Here is a 25,411-nt window from a genome sequence, read left to right as displayed (position 1 = left end):
AGGACTCAGGTACTAGCCATTAAGCGGCACATTGAGCTTGGCTACGTATGCATGTGTGTGGCATGCTGGGCAAACAACAAAAAAAAAAAACCCAAAAAAACAAAAAAAAACAAAAATGTGTCAAGTCAAATTGACAGTACACAGTGCTCTCAGCACATGGAGAAGAGGAGATTAGGTTCTTGTGAGGAACTTATGAGCACCTTAAACACCAAGCAAAGCTAACAAGGAATGCTCTAAAATGGTCCTCTAAACCTAGACATAAAGGCAAACCAAAATAATTTGCATAAAAGATAAAAAAAAACTAAACCAAAAACAAACCTAAACCCAGTACAGCATTAAAAGTCACTACTTACCACTGTGAGCGGACAGTGAAGAGGAGGAGGGTCAGTGCTTCCCAACTGACCTTGAGGAAAAGGAGACACATTTTGTCTCACATGTAAGAAAAAGTTGAAAGCGTAGCGTGCTTGCTAAAGGGAGACGGACAAATTGGCAGCACTTCATAAGGAACCTCTGGGACCTGCTAAACGGGGCCTGACGCCGTCACAGGGATTCATGCCAGCCAGGCCCAGCCAGGCCCAGCGCTGCGCTGCCCTCGGACACGGCTGGGCTACAACGGACCGTGACAATGGGCAGCACCTCATGGATAGCAACATAGCAGGAGAGAGTTCACAATTAAGCTAGCACACCGTAGAAGTGATGAAGAATCATTTCAGTAGGACATTCATTCCTTCATTTGCTGGGAAAGCAAAATTTGAATTGCAAAGCCATGCATCCAAAATGCTGTTTTTAGGATCGGGCAGATTGTTGCTTTGAGAGAAAAAAAGAAAAAAGTATCATTAGTTTAGTCAGAAATCTCCCAATCTGATGTCTATCGTGTGCAGGCTGGCATGACATTTGTTTTGAAGAGAACTTGAAGCTTAATTGTAGAGTAAGGCTATAGTGTATATAAAAAACAACACAGAATGCAGGGTAAAAGTGTTATCAAGTGTTATTTTTGGTTTGGTGACATTTTGAATGCAGCGAGTAAGAAACAGAGAAGTCATCAACCCTCTGTGGAAAAAGCCTGAGCACAGAAGAAGCCCGTCTCCAGAGAAGCGTCCAAAAGCCCTCGCTCAACCCTCTGAGAAGTTACACTCTGTACAAGCACAGCAGAGCCATACAAATAGAAAAAAAAACAGTTCATTTTTACAAAGGAGAGAAAAATACAAACATCTTCATCTGTTTACAGGTAGTTTGGTCAGACATGCGTGTTGAATGTCCATTGTATTTACACTTTTTTTCCCCTCATTTATGAACACAAGCTTTTTCCCTAGCAAAAAAAAAAGTTTTCCTCTTAATTTAGTAATCAATAAAAATGCTGGAGGCTATTTATCCATCGACTCATAGAAAACTACATAAAAAGAAAAAGTTCAGCCATTTGGAAAGGTCAACATGACCCCCTTGAAATGTGCGGCAGCAGAGGGTGGAGCACAGGCTGAAACAGGGTGGAGCACTCAGCATGAAACACGCAGCGCCTTCTAGGAGCTTCTCAGTCATGCACTCCAGCACCAGCTCTCCAAGACTCCGAACAACACTGCTCGTTCAGAAAAAAAACAAACACAAACGGATGAAATCAGCAGAAGAAAAGCCCCCAGTCTTCACTTTCCTCCCCACCCCAGACGGTGAAAACCCGTGGAAATGCCGTTTCACGACACGACGGACTCGATTAAGACGAGGGTCGCGAGGTGCACGCGCACAGCGGAGCCGTTCGGGTTTGAGTGTGACGTGGTCGTCCTTCCTGTCCCAGTGCTGGTGGCAGGACTGCATGCACTGCTACAACCCAACCACTCACAAAATGCAAATGCAGAACAGATATGAGGAGCAGAGAGAGAGAAATGGAGACAGAGCAGGAGTCCAACACAAACAGGAACAGCGTCTCTAGAAGAGCAGTCCACCAATCAAAACGCAGTGCCGGGTGCGTCTGCTGCTGATGTGGTCATGCTCCCCGCTGCCTGGAGAGGCCATACACTGACCAAGTGATGCAATTACCCAATGTGTAGATAAAAGTAAACTTTGGTGGGAAACAGTTCAGAAATCTTTTTTTTTTTTTTTTTTTTTTTTAAATTGGTAAGCGCTACAGGAAGCTGTAAACTCATGCTGCCGTTAGACGGTCGGACTGGGCAAAGTCATCAGAGATAAAGCACCAACTCACGAGCAAGAGAGCCATGCAAGAGGCTTCAGGTGGGCAAATGATATCTATCCCACACACACAGAGCATAGACACATTTATATGAAAACGTTGGTAAAAAAAAAAACAAAAAAAAAACAAAAAAAAAAAAAAACGTCTATACACTGTTTTTGAAAATCTAGGTGTTTGCATGCTGACAGCTGACAATTCAGTGCAGCAGTGGGTCTGAGATTAAGCACCTTAACTGAGATGTAAAACTTTCCATTTAAGCTGCAGCAAAATTAAATGTTGTTTCCAAATATTCAGGTGGAACGGACACCACTGCACTGTTTGCGTTAAATGGACGGTCTGCAGGGGTGCCTGGAATAAACACCAGTGTAGACAGAAGAGAAAGTCTTGCTGGTTTCGGCGCCGTCACGGTCTTGCCAGGTCACCTGGCTGCGTCTTCGGGGGTGCGGGCGCTCGACTGGCACTTGCCAGCATGGCCGTGCCACGAGAAAAAACAAACAAACAAACAAACCAAAAAAAACCCAACAAGAACGTTGGGAGAGGAGAGAGCCAGATCTGGTCCCCAGTCGCTGGAGAGAACGTGTATACCGCAGCAGTGCACACACTGCAGAGAAACCGGAACATTCCGTCGCTTCAAAATAAGCAGGGGTGGGGATGGGGTTGTGTTTAGAAAGTGCCATCTGGGATAATGCTGTGCTTTCTGGTGCCCCCTAGAGGCGAGATGTCCGAGTTCAAATGTCCATGTAGTCATCCTCTTCATCGGACTCGCTGTCGAGCGAGGACTCCTGGCTGGACGTCTCTTGAACCTCAAGCGCCGGCTGGGCCAGAGTGTCCTTCTTCACATTAGCTGCTGACTGGGATGCCAGAATCACGTTCTGGAAGAGAGAGAGAAGTGTCAGAAACGCTGGGGTGTCTGTGAACGGGGAACACCTCGGAAGGCTGAGGGCTAGGGTTATCAGCTTACTTTGAGCCTCTGTTTGGTTTCCTCCGAGATGCTGCCTTTAGGTGAGAGGAGCGTGGGTGTCGGGGGCGTGACCGTGATCTCCGGCGGGAATTTGGTGGACGTGGACGGGATGAGCAGCTTGGGCATGTTGGCGGGGATTCGGGATCGGATGCGGCTGGAGTCGCCCCCCTGCTTCAACTGCTCAGAGCCTTCTGCAGGGATGGAAGACACACACACACACGCACCCTGGTCTACTACAACATGTACGTTTCCTGCATGTTCGTGGGAAAAAAACAACAACCACACACACACACACGTGCAGAGTGTTTACCTGTGCCGGTGTGTGCAGAGCTCCACTCCGGTGTGTCGTGACTCTGAGAGACAGTGGCCAACTTCATCTGCTGACACAAGTGAGACTCTTGCTGTCTGTACACCAGACCCTCTGGAGCAAAGGTCTCTCTGTCCTCTACACACACACACACACACACACACACACACACACACACACACACACGTTGTGATATGAATATTGTACATGGCAAGAGCCCAGCAGAGTTCTTAATCATCACAGGAAAGACCTTTTCACCATTTTGACTATGAACATGTAATCAATTCATGCTTAAAAGTGTAGTTTAAACAAAGGTTAGTAGTGCTACATAGTAATACATATACTATTAACACAATAATATTAACCTTGGGACAAAGGAAGTCCACTGTATACACATTAGCCATATATTGGCCTTATAGAGGCGTGTGCACACGCACATGCACCCACGGTAGTGCGCATCATGGACATTCACAAACCGTTAATGCAATATTCTGCGCCATCTATCCATCTGTTTCCCTAGCAACCAAGTGTGGAGCACAGAACACAGCAGCCTGACATGAAGAGACTCGCACAATTGAGCACCGTCTGCACGTGTGTGTGTGTGTGTGTGTGTGTGTGTGTGTACGAGAAAAAGGAAAATGCGTGTTTATGAAACGCACACACACACACACACACGGGGCAAGACCTACGGCGACGTTATAATGTGCCACTTCTTCCTCAAGCGCAACCATGGCAGTGTTGTCAACTACAATTTGGTGTAATTTATTACTGTGAAATTTAGCTAATAAGCAGTAATAACCTGAACACAAGATCAGTTTGTTTGCCAGCTTTTTGCTGCTGAAATCCCAAGCCTACGCATTAAGTCAAAACAGTGTTCCAGTCTGCCCTCTACTGGTCTGTTAGAGAGTCTCTCGATAAATCCAAACCAGATCAATAAAAATGGTGTGTCCATGTCATCAAAGATGGGTTCACGTACTTCAGATAACTAGAACACCACATTTATACTTTCAAAGATATATACAAAAAAGTGCCTCATGCATACTGAAGTGTGCTTTACCTGTGTGGGGTAAGAATGCCATGCCCACTACTGGCTGAATGGAAGCCGTCCTGGGCTGCGATGGGTCCTGCTGAGCTGAGGGCTGGCCAAGGAGCTGTGTCTGTGCGCTGGGTGTGTGCGAGTGAGCTTGAGTGTGTGCGGGGAGCGAGTGTGTGTGGGCAGTGTGCGTGTGCGTGTGCGCGTGTGCAGGGAGTGTTCGCGAGGCCTTGCTTAGTCTGGCGTCGTGGTCTTGGACAGGCAGGGGGTGAATGTGGGTGTGCAGGCACGAAGACGGGAAGGACGTAGGGAAGAAGATGTCCCGCTGATCTTTGCTTAACCTGGGAGTGACGGGGGCATCGATGGAATTCTGGGAAAGAGAAGAGAAGAGGAAGTGAGGTCATTTTTCCTCTCCTACAACTGAGTGATTGTGGATGACACTTACAAAAAGTACAACAGAGGGATGAGTAACACAGAGAGAGAAAGAGAGAAAGAGAAGAGCACACAGCTGATGTGAAAAAAAGACATCACTGACCGTTCCTTCCACATGGGTCATTCAGGACCTCTCACAATCTAAACTCACACAGAACTTCAACCTCTGCTCACCCCTAAACCTTGACCTGGGGCTAACCTGGAGCAGGAAAAGCATCGCCCATACAGAACCTGTGCGACGCAGGCTATTAGCTTTAAACCTACCCGGGTCAACAACTTTGAAGGCACCCCCGACTGTTATAGGGAAACAAAGAGAAGTCCAGTCAACGCGCGAGCTTTCCACTCAACATGACCAATCGGTTTGCGTCTTGAGGCCTACCTGGACGAGTGTCCTCTCCTGCGTCCTGCGTATCACTCTGTCCTCAAGATCAACAAACACAGCGCATGAACAAATCACAATTAGGGTCCTGAGGTTCTGAGGGAGCGAGCGTGTGTGTGTGTGTGTGTGTATGTGTGTGTTTGTGTGAGTGAGAGAGAGAGAGAGATAAAAAGAGAGGAGTGCGCATGTGAGTATGCGCGCGTGCGTGTATGTGTGTCTTAGTTTAGAGAACCACTCAGGGACACACTCGGAGCTCCACAAACAAATCCCATAACAACAGGATCGGCCGTTGCCGAGGCAACCTGGCCGAACACAGCCAATAGCCGATCAAACGACCACGCAATCCACCTCCCCCCCCCCACCTGTCCGAGTTTTGCTCTCTGGCCAGAGAGAACGGCGCTGCTGGTCTCCGCTTCGGGAGAGACAAGAGAAAAATAGCACGAGAACAGGCTCGGATAAGCCGGAGCAGGGATGGAGGGAAGAGGGGTTTGGAGCCTAGCAGAGGCAAACCGCCTGAACACAGTGTTCAGTGTTCGGCTTTAATTAGGGCCAGTCCGGACTGGACACCAGCAGCTCAGACTCCAAGTTACCAGTTCCACAGATTTAACCGACAGGCTGCTCCTATGGAGGAGCTGGAGGATGGATGCATTCAACACACACACAGCCTCTCTGAAGGGTAAGGGTTATGCAACCACTGTTATCTACTTACCTTCTGCCACTAGGGGGCTAGGGAGGTACACTCAGCAGATTTGATCACAGTGCCTGGTCTTATTAGAGACCACAGTTTATAAAAGAAACAACAAACCAAGAAGAAAACAAATCACCACAGTTAAGACAGGAGGCAGTAAGAAGTTTAGTGAAGGACGGCACTGGAGAGTCAGAGGTATGATGAGATATGCCATGAGCTCAATAACAGCTCAGGTAGAAAGTGCTGAAGCATACAAACAGCAGAAACAGTGTGTTTGTGTTAACAGATACATTAGCATGTTACACACTGCCCTACACCACACAAACAGAGAGGGTGGGGGGTTTCCTGTGTACAGAAGTGAGTCAGAGGTGAATACTTGGTCATTTTTATCTTAAATCCTCTAAACTTTCTCCCCTGTACTCCGCCCATCACGTCTCCCTCTCCTAAACACAAGCGCCGATTCGAGCACGAACGTGTCCGGCTTGGTGAACGCACACACAAACACAGCCTCCTCCGCTCCATGTGCCCTCCGCTGGGCCGTGTCCTCCCACATCCGGCCAGCCCATCTGGAATTCAGCGGACGCGATGGAGGCGGGGTCACCATCAGGCCCCGCCCTACTCGCAGGCGGCGCATCACGGAGCACTAGAAACGTCATGCCATCGCCGCTCTCCAGCAATTATGGAAACGAGGACTTGAAAAAGGCTTAGAGGGGGCGGGCTCCATATGCGAAACGACGCGATGATTATGTTTACGGGGGAGGAAGAGACATGAGGATTAATTATATTGCCCAGATGCCAAAAGCGCGAATCACAGCAAAGTTGGGGTCAGTTCAATTTCTTCTGCATGGCTGGTGGAAATAAAAAGGAGAAGTGATGACATTTGAAATGTGTTTCTTGAACGAGGAGAATGTAAGGTTGCTTTTACCCTAAAGACAGGGGCAGGGCTTACGACCCAAACGAGGAGGTTACTGAGACACGTAAAATACAGCACAAGCATTCTTGTACACATGAACAAAACCAAAAAAGGTTTTCATGAACAGCTGTATGCAAGCTGTGCAAATAATGATGCATCATATTAGTCACGTCATCTGAAATAACTACGTTCATGCCACTGAAATAGCCGATAATCACCAACTTGCACAACAGTGAAATTATATGACATCACGGCATCTGTCTATGGGTCAGCATTACCAGTACGGGCCTAATACTGGTGCCAACAACAGTACAGTGTCATATACAACACACACACACACACACACACACACACACACAATTATAGTGTCACGATGCAGTAGATATCAAAACAACAAATAAAAGGCCAAGCAGGATAGAATCTGGATTCGGCACGGAAACAGGTGATGAGGCTGCATCGAAACACACACACAAACACACAAAATCTGGAAATGAACTGAATCCCTCCTTCACCGCTGGATGGAGAAACAATACGACTAATTTTGACTGTTGATGCCAAAACTGGAGCTCAGTTCAAAGGCAATGTCAGTTTGATTTTGGACCATAAATAAAGTACATACATGCACAGACTGAGGGTCTCCGCCAGTGTGCGTGTGAGAGAGAGAGAGAGAGAGAGAGAGAGAGAGAGAGAGAGAGAGAGAGAGAGAGAGAGAGAACGTGGGCACTACACAGCATTCGCTTCGTTACCGTACAGCTGGTCTGCAAAATGCACCAGAGCCCTGCATCTGTACACGCTTTGTTAAAGGAAAGCAAGCCAAACTTTAGCTGTCTCATCACTGGCTTCACAACTGTTTGAATATACTGATTTAAAAAATTGATTAAAAAGGTAAACTGCAATAAAATATTGTCTTTACTATTATTAAGAAAGCAGTAAAAACTGGGACGTCAGCACCTAATAAGACTGACCTCTGGAGTGTTTGTTCTTTTTCTGAGCCCTTGAGGTCATGCAAAGATGCAGTCAGTGTGTGCGCGAGAGGGTGCGAGGGTCCGCGGGTGTGTGAGGAGAGTGGGGGGGGGTTTGAGGGACAGCTGGAGAGTTAACCTACTGAGGGCTCCCCAGAACCCGCCCTCGGCTACTGCACCCTAACGAAGCACTAATCAAGAGAGAACCAAGGCAAGGAGAGAGAGAGAGAGAGAGAGAGAGAGTAAATGTAAGGAATATTGGAGGAGAGAAAGAATGAACCACCAAATGAAAAAGGAACAAGACCGCAACATGAGGCAAACCGAGAAAGAAAGGAAGAAAAAGAAAAATCAAGAAAGCAAGCATGTAACAGCACAACTGCTGAACTGAAGGTTTGTTTAATTCCAACAGTGTGTTTAACAGTCAACAAAAACGGCCCTACGCAAAGAGAACTGCTGCAGAAACGTTTGTTGCCATTTACAGCACGTGTTGAGCTGAGCTCCCCTGGCCACGTATGGCCGGACGACCTCGTCACGTCCAACGGTCCTGTAAAAGGTGACTGGTGTGTGTGAACAGTAAGGTACAACACAGCTCTCTGTCAGCCTGCCCACACAGAGCCTGGTTTTTCCTCACCTGACGTTTACAGCATTCATTACATGCATTACGCTCTTTAATGCCTAGCGGGCCCAACTTGAAACATTATGGCTTCGAAATCTTTTAATCTGTCATCTTCTTCAGTCTCACAAACTCTCTTTTCAAAGGAAGGTGTAATTCAGAGAGATGCAGAATGACACGATGGAATTTAGGAAACTCAGAAAGCTTTAAAACAGTGGCCCAGAAAGGGCCTTTGGGTTCTCCAAGACATCACAACCTTTCAGAACAAGCTCTTACACACATGCGTTCATACACACTCCCTCCTTATATGCACGCGCGTGTGTGTTACCTGTCTTTGTGCTGATGTCGCCGTTTGAATCTGGCAGAACTTCACTGCCTGGTCCAACGCAACGTCCTCGTCCACCTGCAGGGGGAGGAAGAGAGTGCAGAGTCAGTAGATAGCCTTGCATCCGGGTCCGTCCCCTGACCCTCGCGTCCCTGGCCAGGGAGCGTCTGTGGACCAGCCCAGTCTTGGAGCACAAACACAACAGGCCCTTCCCTGCAGGTAGGAGAAACCTTGAGAATAAAACCACTGCCCAATACGGAGGCCCAAATTCAACCAGTCATAGAGTGGGGAAAAAGAGAAAAAAAAAACTGCAGAACAGCAGCTCTTGGCAATCAGGTGAACATCTGGGTGAGCAGCTGGAAGGCCTCTTACTGTAACAAAGCACCGCAAGCACTTATGTAGAAGTGAAGTGAACATCTTCACACCAACAGGGCCAGAGGTCTCCACTGGTTAAAGCTTGGCTGGCTACTGAGCGAGCATGCGAGCGTGCACACACACGCACGCACGCACGCACGCACGCACACGCGCTCAGAAAAGGCAGCTAGCCCATCTGGGACAGAAGTAAAGTAACTATCATCTATAAAAGTTTGGTCTTTGGGACGTTCAGTCAAAAACAAAGCACATATTTATGACAGCTGGAAAAATACAACATCTCAGTCGTGTACAATATCATCATAAATTGTAGACAGCAGACTGGATTTCCCCAAACACAGGTTGCAGGGTCCAGTGACCTAAAAAGACCCCTTATTGGAGCTCCCGTGACCATGGAAACAAAGAGTGGGCTGTGATTGGGTGTCCCTGGTGTCTGTTTTATATCAGCTCCTGAGAGAGTGCTGCTCTCTCTTTTAACAGTGTGTGGGAGGAAGAGAGAGAGAGTGAGAGAAAAAAATACACAAAACAAATGCAAACACGTTAACGCATGTGCCTGCACCCTCAGTAGTACTCTGGCTATAATAGACCTAATGCCTCTGACTAAGCTAGAAAGGGTAATAGGAAAATTAGCAAGGGAGAGATGGCAGGGAACGCTAAAACACAGGGTATGCAGATGAACCCGAGGGGAGGGAGGAAGAGCTCTTAAGTTAAGAAGCTTGTACATTTCCCCACTGTCTCAGGTGAGCCTGTTGCTGGTGCTCACAGACCAGCCTGGGGGGAGGGGGGCATGCCCATGAGTTAGGGATGGGAGTGTTTGTTTTGTAAAAATGATGGGGTCTATTGTTTTTTAGCGCAGGGTTAGTGTGTACACACACACACACACACACACACACACACACACACACACACACGTTTATGTTTGTTGACAGGTCCTGTCAGTTAAGTATGTGATCACTGAGGTGTGCCAAAAACATGCAGTAAAGCCACTCACTCCTCAATAAAAGGTCTACTGACTGACTTACACACACCCCTTAAAAGATTCTCAAAAAACAATGCATGTTAACAAAAACAGAAAACATTTGCCACAACTGAGCAAGACATGTTTCACTCACTGCTTAATAAACTGACAATAAAAATGATTTATGAGTTAGTCAATCCTGCAGCTCTCTCCTACCAGACAAATTGAAAATACAACAAAGCTACACCTGCATAACCTGACACCAGAAAAAGATCTGGAGTTAGCGTTGCAACACTGTCATAGTTTAAATATATACACACATTAGCTAAGTGAAAAGCAAAATTGAAGAATGTTTAATTCAATAAGTCTTCATCACTGCACAAGTGACTGACATCTGGCGATGTGCGTTATGTTCCCGCTCTCTTTCTGACACACACACACACACACACACACACACACACACACACACACACACACACAGAGAGTGTAAAACAATGACATTGGTGCATCAGCTACAGTACACAGGCCACCATATAGACCGTGTGGTGTGTTAGAACGAAGACAGAAGGACAGACAGACGGGCAGAAATCCGCAGCAGATATAATTATACAGTCAGGGGAACTAAGAGGTGAGTCAGTGCGAGTGAGGTAGGGACTGATAATGGACAGGGAGAGTATCGAGCACGTGTGTGTGTGTGTGTGTGTCCTGCCATTATCCTCTCAATCTAATAACATGACCTTAACGGAAACATCAGCTGTTTGTTTTTTTTCCCTTTAGGGTCATTAAAAAGGCAGCGTGTGAAAGTAAACGTGCATGATGGGTAGAAACATCAGCAGGCGCGTCTCATTATCCCTTAACTAGATTACGCTAAATAAACCAAAGAACGGGAATCACTGAGTTTACTCTCAACAGCTGCACACCCGCACTGCACATGCGTCCAATCCCACATGTTCTTCGGTTTCATTTGGTTTTGGAAGGTTTGGAGGTTGAGCCCTAGCAGACGTCAAACGTATGGTCTGTTCAGGCACAAGATTTCAGTAACACAGAGAAATGACAATGAACTTTCACTGGACTCCAGCAATAATATAAACCACTCATTCCCAGGGCTTAAATTCTCCATTTTGTCCTAATATAATACTGCAGAAACACATTATGCACATATTACGCACAACCAAGAAAAGAAAAAAATTTAAAATAAATTGCAAACTATTACAAAGCTTAGACAGTCCATTTAAAGCAATCTACAGAAAACTGTTTACAATTACTGGGCTTAGATTTGTATTTCCATCTGCCCACCATTACTTGAAGCAGAGACAGACGATGTTTGTACCGTTAGCGTACGGAAGATGCCATTTACCGCATGAACCTGACATTTCTGAGCACACACAGGTGGAAGAGAACACCAACCGCCAGCGCTGTTAGACATTCAGAAAATGGAAGTGTTGTGTTCCTAAGCCTATTCACTTCACAACACAGGACAGCCAGCTTTCACCAGCTTTCATTAACGAGCTCTCCAAGCAAACTTGACCACTTCACACGAAGTCTCTTTTGCCCAAGTTTACTATCATTTTTAGTCTCATTATACATTTTAATTTTTAAAGCTAAATTTTTGTTTAACACACTGATATCAGAGAGTGAGAGTGAGGGCTAACAGACAGAAGCAGACCTGGATGAGAGTGTGTGAGAGGGTTTACAGACAGAAATCACAGGAATGACAGCATGGTGGGAGTGCAAGCGTATGGCAAAACTGTTTTTAATTGTTGTCTGTTCTGTTTTTTTAAACACATTTGCACACGCCCACTCACCTGCTTGATCAGCATGTACGTCTCTGACATGATCTTCTCGATGCGCCCCAGGTCATAGGTCATCACCTTTTGACCCTGCTGCCACACTCTGTAGGCATCCAACAGGAGCGTCTTGCCCGACTCCACATCTTCCAGCAATTTCCTCTTTCTGTTGGGCCGCCGAAGGAGTGTGGACTCCGTGGGGCCGGCCTGTCCAGCGGGGCCGCCCATCGGGGGCGGAACAGACACTGCATGCGCCCCTTTAGCCCCGCCTACCTGAACCTGCGTCAGCTGCTGCTTGGAGCTGATGCTCAGATCCTCCAGTGACAGTTCTGGAGTGCGGCTGCTCTCAGGGGCTCGATCCACCACCTCCTCACCTGTCCGGGGGCCATTCTGCTCTTGCAGAGTGCCCTCGGACTCCATTTGCAGGTCTCTAGGTTTCAGGGCGCCCATCCATGCCCCGGGGCCGAGGTCCATAGGCTCGCACAAGCCCAAAGTGCCTTCCCTGGGATGCGAGGGTGCGGCAGGGGCGTGGAGGCCTGGTTCAAGCAAGGCGCGGGAGGTGTCCGGGGACAGCATGTCCACGCAGGGTGCCGAGGCTGAGTCTGACAGACCTGGCTTGGGTTGCTGGGGTTGGGAACATTTGGGGCCCTCCGTGGCTGGGGGCCGGTTGGGCATGTCGGAAGTGGTCATTTCACCCAAGGAGGAAGTGGAAGGCTGAGGAGAAGGATCCGACGCCTGAGGGACGTCGGAAAAAAAAAAGAGAGAGAGTAATATTCTACACAGTGCTGAACTTGCTTAATTTCGCTCAGCTGGATAAACCAGTCATTAAGAATCAGCAGTCAGAACTCCCAGTGGCAGTACAGAGAGAGAGAGGGGCAGACAGACACGCACATGTGAGAGTACGCAGGAGAGAGCGAGAGCAGAGATGTGCTCTTACCGCCGTGAGCTTCTCCAGATTGTCTTCCAGCACTTTCACAGTGAAGAAAAAGGCGCGCTTGGCCAAAACCTGTCGGTCCACATCGCGCAAATATTTCCTACAGAACAACAATCCATCCAGAGAGAGCAAAGAATTCACACACGAGCCCCTTCCGAAACGACACAGCCAAAAAGACTAAGAACTACAGAAAGAAACGGGGGCAAAAAAGGAAATGTACAGCAGAACGTGATCTACTTGAGTTAAGAACTTGGGTCCAAAAATGATTGTTTTAATCCCCCCTCCCCAAAGAAACATACAGTAATGGAGGTGAAGGAAAAGGCCCCTCTTACTTTCCCTGGTCGGGGGTTCTTTGGAGCATGAGGGAGATTTTAAGTAGCGTGTCGTGGTCCCTTAACTGAGACAGGACATCCAGCAGCAGTACGATGGATCTGTTCATGTGAGACGCGAAACTGCCCGGTCGATCGATCTCATCCACCGGAATGCGCCAGATGCCCTGTGAAAAAAACAACAACAAACAGAGCGCCGGTGTTGAGGAGCACCGCCCAGGCCCTGGCTTCCCTATCGCTTCACAGATCGAGACAGCACTAATCGGCCCGCCCACGCCAGCAACACCCCGCCCACGCCAGCAACGCCCCGCCCACGCCAGCAACGCCCCGCCCACGCCAGCAACGCCCCGCCCCCTCTCCAGCCCGCACCGCGGTTAAAGAGGAAGCGCGGCTGCCATCAGAAACTGGTACTGTGTCTGCGAGCCGCTGAAACAGAGGGGCTCGTTGGGTTGTCACAAAACAGAGAGACAGAGAGAGAGAGAGAAGGGACAGAGAGAGAGAGAGAAGAGTTCAGGCATAATATTATTGTCATAAGGCCATCTGTTCCTGGCTGGCCAGGACTGGCTTTTGATGTGCTGGGCTCTGGCCCTGTAGAAGGAGTGAGAGAGGAGCAGCAGCAGTCTGCCCAGACATATTTCCTCCATCTCTCTCCCCATCCCTCCATGTACGTCCCCGCACACTCCTCTGTCTGGGTCTCTCGCTCTCTCTCTCTCGGCGGGGAGCCAGCGTCCTCCTGTTAAGGAGGACCCTTCCCAGAGCAAAGACCCTCGGCCAATCAGGACGCAGCACGGCAAGCCTTCGGTCTGTCGCCGAGCGAACCGCGGCGATTTCTCTCCTAACAGATGGCAGGAACCCGTGTTTGGACACCGGGACATTCCAGACTGCTGCAGGTAACAGAGGGAGTGGGGGACCACTCCACTCCGCCTGCATCAGGAAGCTATTAAAGATGGAGAGGGGCAGGAAGGAAAAAGGAGGAAGTAGAGAGTGGAACTTCTCTCTCTCTCATCTCATTCATCTATTCATCAGCATCTTAAGTGGAGGGTAGGAGAAGAGATAGATAGGAAGTGGACGTGAAGTAATTACTGGACCTCGTATGCTGCACAGTCACCTGCATGTACTGCTCTTGCTTCAGACTGTGAATAGAACACGCAGAAACAGACTCCACACGCGCAAACTGTGCACATACACGTACAAACAGAGGTTACACATATGAACGCAGGCACGCGAGGACTTCTGCTGTTTTCCCCATGCCAAGTTCCCCTGTGTGTGCAGAGATAAAGATCATGGTTGAGTGTGCTTTCAGAGAGAGAGAGAGAGAGAGAGAGAGAGAGAGAGAGAGAGAGAGAGTGTGAGTGTGAAACAGAAGGGGGTATGTACTGGCAGATAGGCAGATGTAATGTTACTGGCTCCATCTCAAGCACGGATCTCTCAAACCACTGAGCTACAATCCAAACAGAGTGGTTGCAGCCAACTCTCTAACTCTCTCTCTCTCTCTCTCTCTCTCTGTCTCTCTCACACACACACGTTCCAGTGGCCCTGATTACTGTTAATACAACTGCTGCTTGTTGAGGAAAGTCTGTCTTGCTACCTGTGGACTGCTCATTATAAATAAAACTGTTACATAACAGCTCATCCACACAGAAAACCATTTAATGCCGTTTCATCTTTAATTTAAAGTGATGTGTGTGTGTGTGTGTGTGGTGGTGGGGGGGGGGGGGGGTTGGCAGAACAACACTAGAGGAAAGTGCTAGATTTAGGTCTCAGCTGTGTGTGAGCGTGCTGGTTTGATTTCGTTTGCAGCAACTTGGGGGTGTGTGTGCGCGCATGTGAGGGGCAGGGAAACAGTTTTTTTCCGACCACACTAGAGAGGTTACCGTAGCGACGTGCTTTCACAGCTGTGCAGCTGGTTAGGGTTGCCAGCTCCTCCAACCTCCAAAATCATCCTCTCAGGCACCAAGGAGGCCGAGAGCAACCCAGCCGCCCAAGCGAAGAGGCGTGGGCGGGACAGAGCCGGGCTCTGACAGTCCAAGATCCCAGCGGACAGCCCCCCCTAAACACGAGGAGGACAGCCCGTGGCTACCCGTCTGTGGTAGCCCGTGGTGAGTCAAAGAAGCCTGATTTGAGCGTCATCAACACAGACGGCTATGGAGACCAAACTTTCACGTCCACATCGATCAGTGCAGGTCAGCTCCAGTGCCTCTGGTGGAGGGCAGACGTTGAGCCCCGAACTTTAATCCATCACCTTCTCAAACTTCACTCTGCTCATTTCCTCTGTGCTCATTAAAAATCCTCCTGCGCATTTTTAAAGCCCCTAAGTGACATGAAGGGACAGTGTGTTGAGTGCAGTCCCCTCCTGTGATCTGGATCCAGCGGCCTTTAACAAAACGCCAAATGCTACCTTGCGTTACACACAGAAAAACAAAAGAAGCCTCTTTCATTCCATGCACCTAAAATGTTAAAAGATCTCTCACCCACAGAAGCCAGTCTAAATGTGGGAATGCTCACATGACCTTAGTATGCAGCAGAGTATGTAAGACGAGTGAGTGAAGACACTTAGAGTTTTACAGGTGACGAGCAAAACTACTTTGTACAAGACGGGAAAGACGTAACCAGGGACGACTTTGCAGAGAGGGGCTAATGTTATGAGTAAGAAACCTAGCAGCAGAACTGTGCACAAACCTTGTTGCGGCCAGGCCTTCACAAACATACGCAAACAAACAAACAAACAAAAACAAAGCCAGCCTCCCCTCAAATACATCCCAGTTGTACTGCAACGGACAGAGTGGCGGGGAACAGTCTGGCAGGCCGAGCAGTCACGTCTGGGGGAACCGCCGGGATGATCGATACAAGCAGAGCTGAAGAGCCCGGTCGCAATAAATTACAAACTCACTTCAAACGTACTCTCAGAAGTCCCCTCCTTAAGCCCAGTGAACTGAAACAGTGTGAGAGCTGCCCTTGTTGAGCAGGTCAGAAATCAGCGATCAGCATCGGGAGTGTGTGTACTTGAGAGGAAATGCCACTCTCCATTATATTCCCGCAACGCTGCACTTGTGCGTTTAAGGTACTCGAAAGGAGCGTCGGTCTATTCTAGGGAGGAACGACCTGGTCCTTCAGTTCCGGGGAGACGCTCCGCTCTGCAGGCCGGGCAGAGGAGTGCGGGAGTGGGGGTGATGGAGGGAGGTGGAGGAGGAGCAGGCTTTTCTAACTCATGCGAGTTCCTGACTTTCACTCCATTTGTGGTCATCGTAGCTGCCCTTGCCTCGAAAACGCAGAGCATGGCAGTTAGCTACACACACACACACACACACTTTCCCCCCCGGCACTTTTCCTCCTCTCTCACACATTCTTTCTTGTTGCTTCACATCAACACGTACGCCCCTCTCTCTTTTGACCTCATTAACTCCCCCCCCCCCCCCCCGGCTAACCCCACGTTCGGCGGAGCAACACAGGAAGAATTCCTTTCACATTAACGTGCAGCCAATGCATCCCCCCATGTAAGGAGGAGCACCAGGAGGCCAGAGTGAAGGAGAAGGCACTCACCATCACCGAGGAGAGACTGCTGAACCACCGGGCCGGGGGGAGGAATCGCACTCTCGCGCCAACTCTCGCGCCCAAGCTCGCCCCGTGTCTCTGAGCCGCTCTAACTGATCCCCGGCTCACGGGAGGCGCATACAGCACGCACAAGGAGGGGGCTCAGAGAGGAGGAAGAGGAGGAGAGGAAGAGAAGAAGGGATCGCCAAAACAGTGCGCCTCAAACAGACACGCGCGCTCTCCTCGAAGCAGTCCTGCCATCACAAAACAGCACGCCCACGCGCTCCCTCTCCCTCTCTCTCTCTCTCTCACTCGCTTTCTGCTCTGATCCCAGCCTTCTCGTGCCTTTTCTCTCTCTCTCTCTCTCTCTCCTCCCACATTCTTTCTCTCCTTCTCTGTACACAAGCTGAGAGCCGGCCTCCTTTGAAAGCAGCAGCCAATCAAACAGGAGAGGAGATTCTTCGGCGCCACGGTGTCCGCCCACACACAACATACACACACAGAGAGAGAGAGAGAGAGAGAAAATAAGCAAAGGGGAAAGACAGTTTGGGTGTGGGAGAGTTAGAGGGTGTGTGTTTGTGAGAGAGAGAGAGAGTGTGACAGTGCTTGCATTTCCCCTTGCTCACCTCTTGTGGTTCTACCCTGCTCATGATGCATGTGTGCGAGTGCACACACACACACGGCTTCCCCATTTCATGTTGTTAACAGGAAAAACAACAAAGTGAAAATGTGCTGACTAAGGAGCCATCATGAGTAAATAGAGGCTTGGCTATTTTATACCTACAACTCCACAAAATGTACTTAATACACATTACCTGAGAAAACACATTAAAAAACTATTATGCTATACATTGAAATAAGATGTTTTAAGTGATACATCCTTATTGTACACACACACACACACACACACACAAACAATCTCATAACACAGACCTGCTGGTTTCTGTGTCCCCTACAGCCGTGCCTGGTGTGATATGCACTCATGCTGGTGCACAGGTGTATGGACCCCGCACAAAGCTCAAGAGGAACGCCATGACCTTAAGAGCAGGGCTAAATGACCCTGCATTAGACATGCGCAGCCCGGCAGGCAACCCAGGACACCAGCACCTGACCACCAGACACACTTCTGTTTGTTTTTGTTTTGTTTTTCTTCTAAGGCACCGAGGGACTACAGACTACTAATATTAGGAGCTGGTGTATTGCTGTACCAGAAAAGTGGAAATTTCACAAATTCTGTTAACAGTTAAACCGGCCAGCTAAAAATGTGCCAAAGTGCGTCTGGTGAAGAGCGCATCCATGGCACAGAGACGCGGCGGGGGCAGACATGGCTTGGGAAACCAGTCCGACCCGTCTCCCTGCAGGGGTGTGCCACTCCAGCCGTGGCAGTCCCAGTTCTGCCAAAACAGGCCTTCAGTGCAAGGTGGGCAGAGGCATGTGTGAGCGCACAAGGGAAAAAAAAAACAAATACAAAAAAGCACACACGTGCACGTTTGTATGCATGCACATCTCAGTCCAGAGAGTGCTGAACTAGGACAGCCCCATATTGTCCACGCAGCACAGTGTGCGTGTGTGTCAGTCAGTCAGTGAGAGAGACTGACCGTTTAATCAGAAGCACAAAGTCAGCCACCCACTCGTGCGAGGGATGAACCAAAAACTCACACTGAGCTCTAAACCAACAGCAGTCTACAACCTCAGTCCCCAACACAAGGTTTCCTGCTCCCACAGCACAGGGAGCGACACTTCTGGTCAGTGGAGGTGGAGATGTGGTTGGGGCGATCTGGGGAACTGCGACAGGTGGACCTAGAGGGTGGCAGAAGCCCTGCATGTGTCCAGGCCACTGATACCACGGATAACTGCTTGTGCCAAGTTTCTCACACACACACACACACACACATCCCATAACACACACAGATTTTGTAAAGCACAAAGGTTATGTCCTCATTAAAAGTACGGCTTGCGACCTGAGTGCCAAAAAGCTGCTTGCACACACAGACAAAATAAACAAACAAACACACACAGTAGTGCCATCTGTCAGCGTCATGGCATGGGGTGAGGTCTGTATATCTGGCCAATTTTTCAGCAAGGAAGAGACTTTCAATAACCCAACCTGTGTGTGTATGCGCACGCGTGCATGTCAGACGTGTATTATACTGTAAAAGATCAAATGATCCCATGAGAACCTAAATAACACAATGCAGGGATCAGTCTGACTATACCCACAACACACACGCATGTGCACACACATTCCAATCAAACTTTCCGACGATGAGCTGTGGCCCTTAGTTCACATAAAGAACAACCCACCAGTGAGTTGTTTCACTGTTGTTAGCGTCTTGATCTCATAACTAAATACCAGAAAACTGTTCTCCAAACTTTCTGGCTGTGTTGTACACATGAAATCATGACGTGAAAACTGAGGTAAGACTGATGTGTGTATGCATGTATGTTTGACTTACGTTGAACAAATTGGTCTTGTTCCTCTCGCAGAAAAGTCCTTGTGCTGGCATGTGCTTCAGCTGTTGCCATGGGACACTGCTCCCTAGCAACACATCTCTTGCCCACTGCAGGTTCTACGGAGACATTAAATGTATTCAGTTAGTTGTGTGTGTGTGTGTGTGTGTGTGTGCGCGTACAGACACAATTATTTATCTATGAGTGTTACTGCAGTTTGCTCAACCCCCCCCACAGAAAGTCTGAGTCCTAGGTATTCAAACTGGCCCACAAGCATCCAGTGTCTCTACTGCTACTGTCACGTCCCTGCACACTTCATATCAACCAGGAAAAAAACAAACAAACAAACAAACAAAAAAAAACACAACTCACTTTTGCACCAGTAACTCAGCCCCTGCCCCCACTATAGCATGGCAACTGCCCACGCAAACACACACACACCCGAGTGTGCACACACAGTCCGTGGTTCACGCTGCACCACTGAGGAAGCCATGTTAGGCAAATTTGTGGCGAGTGTCTTGCACGACTGCGGCATAAATACACAATAAGCCATTTAATCCAATAACCGACTTGATGGCAAATTTGTACAAAGCCTCATTAGCCACACTAGACCAAACAAACTCAAGGGATGAATTCATATCTTTTCAGGATCTGCCGAAGAGGTTGGGGGACAGGTGGGGGCCAGCAACTCAGAACATGGTGTGATTGCCTGAGAGAAGAGGAGAAGAGAATGATGGGACAAAGCTTGCCTCTGCATTTGTAGGCATCACGACTCTCAACCTCCACCAGCTCAGGGAACCAAACACGCAGAAAACACCTTTAGGGGAGTGGTAATACATACACCTCCTTCATTAGGATGGGCTCTTTATTGGAAATGGAGGTGTAGATATGAGACTGTACCCCATGTAGTGCCAAGCGGGACCGGCATTAGCCACCCTGTAATTCTTCTGACCACACTCAACCCAGCAGCAAGACGTACACTCATACCAATGCAACAGCCGCTGTAGGGGTGCGGTAGTCAGAAAATGACCGGTGATGAGGCAGAGGGTCGATACTAAATTGTGAATAATTAAAGATTTTACACCTAAAAAATGCAGCAGCCAACATCACTAGTTTCAGGATGAATTATGTTTTTTTTTTTTTTTAAGTTCAGTTCATGAACGGGAAAGGTTGACTAATTCTATTTTCTAAATGAAAACCAGAAACTGAGCTTAAATTAAATGCTGAAACTAAATATTTTTGGTCCATAGAGTTTCAGGGAAAAAAAGAAAGGCTTTAACAGTTTGGCAGGAAGCAGCACTATGTCGATAGAAAAACCACAACTGTAGGCAGAGACCTGACGCGTCAATATTCTGTGTCGTCCCCCACCGAGCCAAGACTGAGCTGTGCATATTCACAGAAACACATCTTTCTCCCTCACACACATATATATCCACACCTTGCAGAAACACACCCCACGCGCACAGCACAGTGAGCCCGTAAATCAAGGCCTCTGGCTAAATCGGCAGGTCACGGCCCGGGATTAAAAGCCCTCTGTGAGAGCAGGAAAGTGAGCATGCTGCTCTCGCTAACCGCACATGCAAAGCACGAGCCGGGGGAATCCCCACAGCTCCGGCTCAACAAGGCCGGGCTGTGTGCGCATCCCCTGCTGCTGCTCGCAGCACCTCCCCGAGGACAGGATGGAGCGCTGCTTGCCCGGGCTAGAGATTGGCATCGGATGCCCAGAGGCCGCGCCCAGCAGGGGCAAGCATTCGATCGTGTCCCTCTGTCTTCATGTTACCAACCCATGCAAGGGTGCCAGCACCAGCGGGCACATGTACACAGAAACACACACGCATGCACCTTTACATGCATACATAAAGGAACATGCACATGCACAAACACACACGGGCACATTTACACGAACACAGCAAATTGCTGTAACTTGCCCCATCGTGCATCTCAAGAGCATGCAATGATATACATCATAGTGCACTGTGTAATAAAAATTGTTTGGAACACAAATGAGTATGCGTTTGCTGTAATACTGTAATACTGAGAGAGTGTGTGTAATTTATACATAGACTTGTAAACACAACAAACTATTGTTACCTTGCATGTCTCTGTTGGACATTCTAAACTTCATCTTCTAAGACAGTGTGTGTGTGTGAGATGTGTACGCACCTGTCACCTTGTGTACTGCTGTAGGTATAGTGGTGTACCAGATGGTACCGGCTATACTCACACTGTCTTTTTGGGTTTGTGTGCCTCACTTTGTGCGTCTTCCTGTAGGTGTGAAGGTTGGCAACACGAGACAAGCTCTGTCACACTCTGTGTGTGTGTGTGTGTGTGTGTGTGTGTGTGTGCGCGTGCGCTTGGTGTATCTTACTGAAGGTGTAAAAGTGGGCCAGTCAGTAGAGGCACTGGCAGCAGTCTGCATAGATTACTGTACATGTGTGTGTGTGTATTTTATATATGTATGTATGTATGCATGCATGCATGTATGTGTGCGCGCATAGTGTCTTGTATATGGACCATCATTACAGGTTCTTGTAACAGTCGTGGGTGGGTGGGTGTGTAAAATTCAGCCCTTAAATTCGTTGAACATACCCTGGCTAACGAGATTTCAAACAAGTATGTATATGGCTGTGTGTGTGTTTGTGTGTCCTGCTGTAGTATAGGTGAGCTAGTCAGATCTTTTAACACTTGTTGTGTGTGTGTGTGTGTGTGTCTGTCCATTTAACACTCACCTAGTGTGTCCTGCTATAGGAGAGTCAGTTGGCACAGAGCATTTGGGTGTGTGTGTGTGTGTGAGTGTGTGTGTATGTATGTGTGTGTATGTGTGAGTGTGTGTGTGTGTGAGTGTGTATGTATGTGTGTGTGTGTGTGTATGTATGTGTGTGAGTGTGTGTGTGTGTATGTGCGTGTGTGTAAGTGTGTGTGCGCGTGAGTGTGTGTGTGTGCGTGCGTGTGTGCGTGCGTGCAAGTGTGTGTGCGCGTGAGTGTGTGTGTGTGTGTGCGTGCGTGTGCGTGTGTGCGTGCGTGCGTGTATGTGTGAGTGTGTATGTGTGTGTATGTATGTGTGTGTGAGTGTGTGTGTATGTGTGTGTGTGTGAGTGTGTGAGTATGTGTGTGTGTGTGTGTGTGTATGTGTGTGTGTGTGTGTGTGTGTGTGTGTGTATGTATGTGTGTGTGTGCGCGTGCGTGCGTGCGTGTGTGTGTGCGTGCGCGCACATCTCACCCTGTGTGTCTTGCTGTAGAAGTACAGGTGTGCCAGTCGATACAGGCTCTTGTAGTGCTGTGGGAAGCGGCTGAGGCAGAGGAACAGGGCTCTCACACACATGTCCACCAGCATCCTGCGCTGCTCCACCCGGCCAGCCGGCAGGCACCTGGGCACCTCCATCACCTCCAGCGGGGCAGGGGGCTCCGGCCGACGCTTGCCCTCGCTCGAGAGCCCCAGCAGCGGAGTGCAGGGTGGGGGGCCGTGCTTGGGCGGAGTGGCAGGGACAGGGGCAGCTGGAGGCTGGGTGGGGGTGTCTGTGGTTGGGGTCTTAAGCAAGGGCGTGTCGGGAGATGTGAGGGACAGGGTGGTGTCCGAGGACTCCTGCGAGAGGGTACTGGAGTTGACGTCGATGGACTTCTCCTCTGCAGCACATGAAAAGGTCGAAGCAGAGGCATGAGCACAAAGTGACTACAGAAAAGATCTCTGGGACAGACTTCTGGAGACAAAAAAACAACAACTAGATTTACTTATCTAGAAGCCGGTACCTGGTTCCTCTGCTGTGGGGGGCTTGTCTTTAGTGAAGGAGCTGATGTCCTCAGGAAATGGGTGACACATCCCCGAATCCGGCTTCTGGCTGCCGTCCTGCGAGCCGGCGGGGTCAGCGAACACGTCCTGCAAAGAGCTGGAGTCCGACAAGACGGCCACGCTGTCCTGGCTTTGTTCTGACGATCGGAACCACGCACCCGCACGCGCACACGAAAACACACGCACACAGGCGCACCATGAGGCCTATCAACAGGCAAAAGTGCCAGGTCACCCATGTGATCAGAAGCACCGCCGTTTCATTGGTTTAAACCAGGGTGGCCCAAATTGCAGAACCCGCAATTTAACACCGAGATCCCGAGGTTAACCTTAAGAAGGCAGAGAAGCGGTTTTCAGGACACAGCTGAAGTCTGACGTGAGATCAAAACAACCTTGCTCGTGGCTAGACTTCATCTGGGTCCAGAAACAGGGCTGAAATGTCCCACACACATGGACTGTGGACCTGCACAAACGCTAGACTCAAAGGGCCAGTGATGGACAGAATCAGAGAAGAGATAGATGGCACTTATTGGAATGCCTATATTGATTTTCTAAATTTTCTCTGGCACAGCGAACGTGTGCCACTCCAAACCTCCCAGCGGGTAACAGGAGAGTGAGTTAGGGGCCTCTAATCGTTTCAGATAAGCTATGTTGGCAGCAGAAAAAAGCACTTGCGTATTGGGTAATAGTCCAGGTAATATGGGAAGGGTAATATGGTAAGGAGTGCGATCTTGCTTATGAGTTCTGCCCTTTCTTCAAATGGATACAGTACAGCCGGGGGGGGGGGGGTGCGGTTATGCAGTACATACATTTTTTTTAATGTTCTGCTGCCAATAATACAAACCGGAAAGGCCCACTGCATGCTGAAAGTGAGTCAGCATTTGGCCTGGGGGGGGTGGGGGGGTGGAGAGATACATCCCTAACGCCAATGCACAAGCCAACTCAGCCTGGGGGGCGTAAATACATCCCTAACGCCAATGCACAAGCCAACTCAGCGGGGGGGGGGGGGGTTGAGATTGGGAGAGACAGAAGTGAGAATGCAGGTTCAGCCTAAGCCCCCCTCATGGCTTTCATCACTGTAACTGCCTGGTCTCCTCAGCAGCGGTTAAAGGGCGGGATCTGGAGGGCTGATTGGGACTGGATTCGCCAGCTTGTGCATTAAAAAGAGGCAGAAGCGTTTTGGAGAGGTCAGACTTCGCGCGGCATGTGCAGGGCAGAAGGATGGAGAGATCTGCTGGTCAGGACAGACAACGGAGCGATGGTAGAGAACACTCTCCCTGGCGCGGCTCCCAGCATTCAGCTGGTCCAGGGTTAACCATTAACCATGCCGGCACAAATGAAGCACTATGAACTGCTACCCTGGAGCCCTACTGTGCCCCTGTGAAATCTGCCATCCCCTAATCCAGCACACCTGGAGACCCTTTCAAGCAGGACCGTGGGTGGCTAGAAATTAAAGACTGAATTGAACAGCGTGGCAGACCTCGAAAAGGGCATAAAAGTTATCTTGCGTAGTGCATCTCGAACTGTGCGGTGACAAAAGAATTCAGGGTTGGACAGTTAAAGCTTGTTATGTAATAAACTGCTCGTCTGAACTGAAGTCCCACCAGGGTTCTCTACCATCACCCTCAAGAGAGCAGAGCGTCGTTAGCCCTTTTTTTATGCAGGACGAAGGTATCTGGGGTCTGTACCATATGCGGGTGCAACTCGCAAAGCAGACGCAGGCCCAGACGCGCAGTAACTGTGGTCATGAGAACGGCGGGCTGCGGAGGAGACCACAGCTTTAGGGAACATCTGAAAGATCTCAAGTCAGAACATTCACTTTGTATTTTACCTGAAAAGATGTGAGATCGAATGTTTCATTCCACATGAGGAAAGAAGAAAATGAATATAAATATAAATTATATATGTGCATTTTTAGATCTGTGTCTGAAACACCAAGTGACAAAAGCAGTGCTTATCTACTCATTAGTGAGTCTTTTACAAATGTAGGAAAAAACAACAACAACAAAAAAACAAACAAATCACTGACTGCACCAATTTGTGAACCCAAATATACACACACAGATAATATTTTTTAACCCCTCCCACCCGGTGCAGGTGAACTATGAAAGGCACATCATCCGGATGTCATTGGACACGCACAAAAAAGGCAGAGCAGAGTGCATCGTAGGGCATTCAAGACATGCAAACCACCACCACAGCATCCCGGCCCCAGCGGCACACACATTAAGAAGCAGCAGGTGTGAAGCAGGCCAGAGGCAGGCAGACAAGGAACAGGCAGGTAGGCTGCAGGGAGGCAGGGAGGCAGGGAGGCAGGGGAGGAGGGAGGGGAGGAGCCTGAGGAGGGCACGGGACCGAATGGGAACGCGGGTGACAGGGCTTACGGGCCGCACGCAACAGCCATATGACGACTGTTCCACTGGCAAGGATCGGGTGTGACCATAATTACCTCATCTCCTATCAGTGCTTTAAT

General features: G+C 49.0%; 1 protein-coding gene across 7 annotated transcripts in view; it reads right to left on the bottom strand.

Annotated features, from left to right (window-relative positions):
* Window positions 1-970: 970 nt before the first annotated feature.
* The window catches only part of cabin1 (calcineurin binding protein 1), a 37,542-nt gene continuing 13,101 nt past the window's right edge, over window positions 971-25,411 (bottom strand). For 6 of the 7 annotated variants that reach the window (XM_035536043.1, XM_035536049.1, XM_035536044.1 and 3 more), the window contains exons 28-38: window positions 22,902-23,078; window positions 22,375-22,778; window positions 19,160-19,273; window positions 13,176-13,339; window positions 12,847-12,943; window positions 11,928-12,644; window positions 8,796-8,870; window positions 4,505-4,850; window positions 3,451-3,585; window positions 3,141-3,331; window positions 971-3,051 (exon numbers count right to left, since the gene is read on the bottom strand). In XM_035536043.1, the coding sequence (XP_035391936.1) occupies window positions 2,908-3,051; window positions 3,141-3,331; window positions 3,451-3,585; window positions 4,505-4,850; window positions 8,796-8,870; window positions 11,928-12,644; window positions 12,847-12,943; window positions 13,176-13,339; window positions 19,160-19,273; window positions 22,375-22,778; window positions 22,902-23,078 (2,564 nt within the window). In that variant the 3' untranslated portion in view covers window positions 971-2,907. The remainder of the gene's footprint in view (window positions 3,052-3,140; window positions 3,332-3,450; window positions 3,586-4,504; window positions 4,851-8,795; window positions 8,871-11,927; window positions 12,645-12,846; window positions 12,944-13,175; window positions 13,340-19,159; window positions 19,274-22,374; window positions 22,779-22,901; window positions 23,079-25,411) is intronic. The other variant, XM_035536048.1, reaches the window with a different exon arrangement.

This window comes from Electrophorus electricus, chromosome 18 (genome assembly GCF_013358815.1).
Source record: "Electrophorus electricus isolate fEleEle1 chromosome 18, fEleEle1.pri, whole genome shotgun sequence".
NCBI classification, from domain to species: Eukaryota; Metazoa; Chordata; class Actinopteri; order Gymnotiformes; family Gymnotidae; genus Electrophorus; species Electrophorus electricus.
The sequence above is the reverse complement of the archived record's forward strand: the minus strand, read 5'-3'. Positions and strand labels throughout refer to the sequence as shown.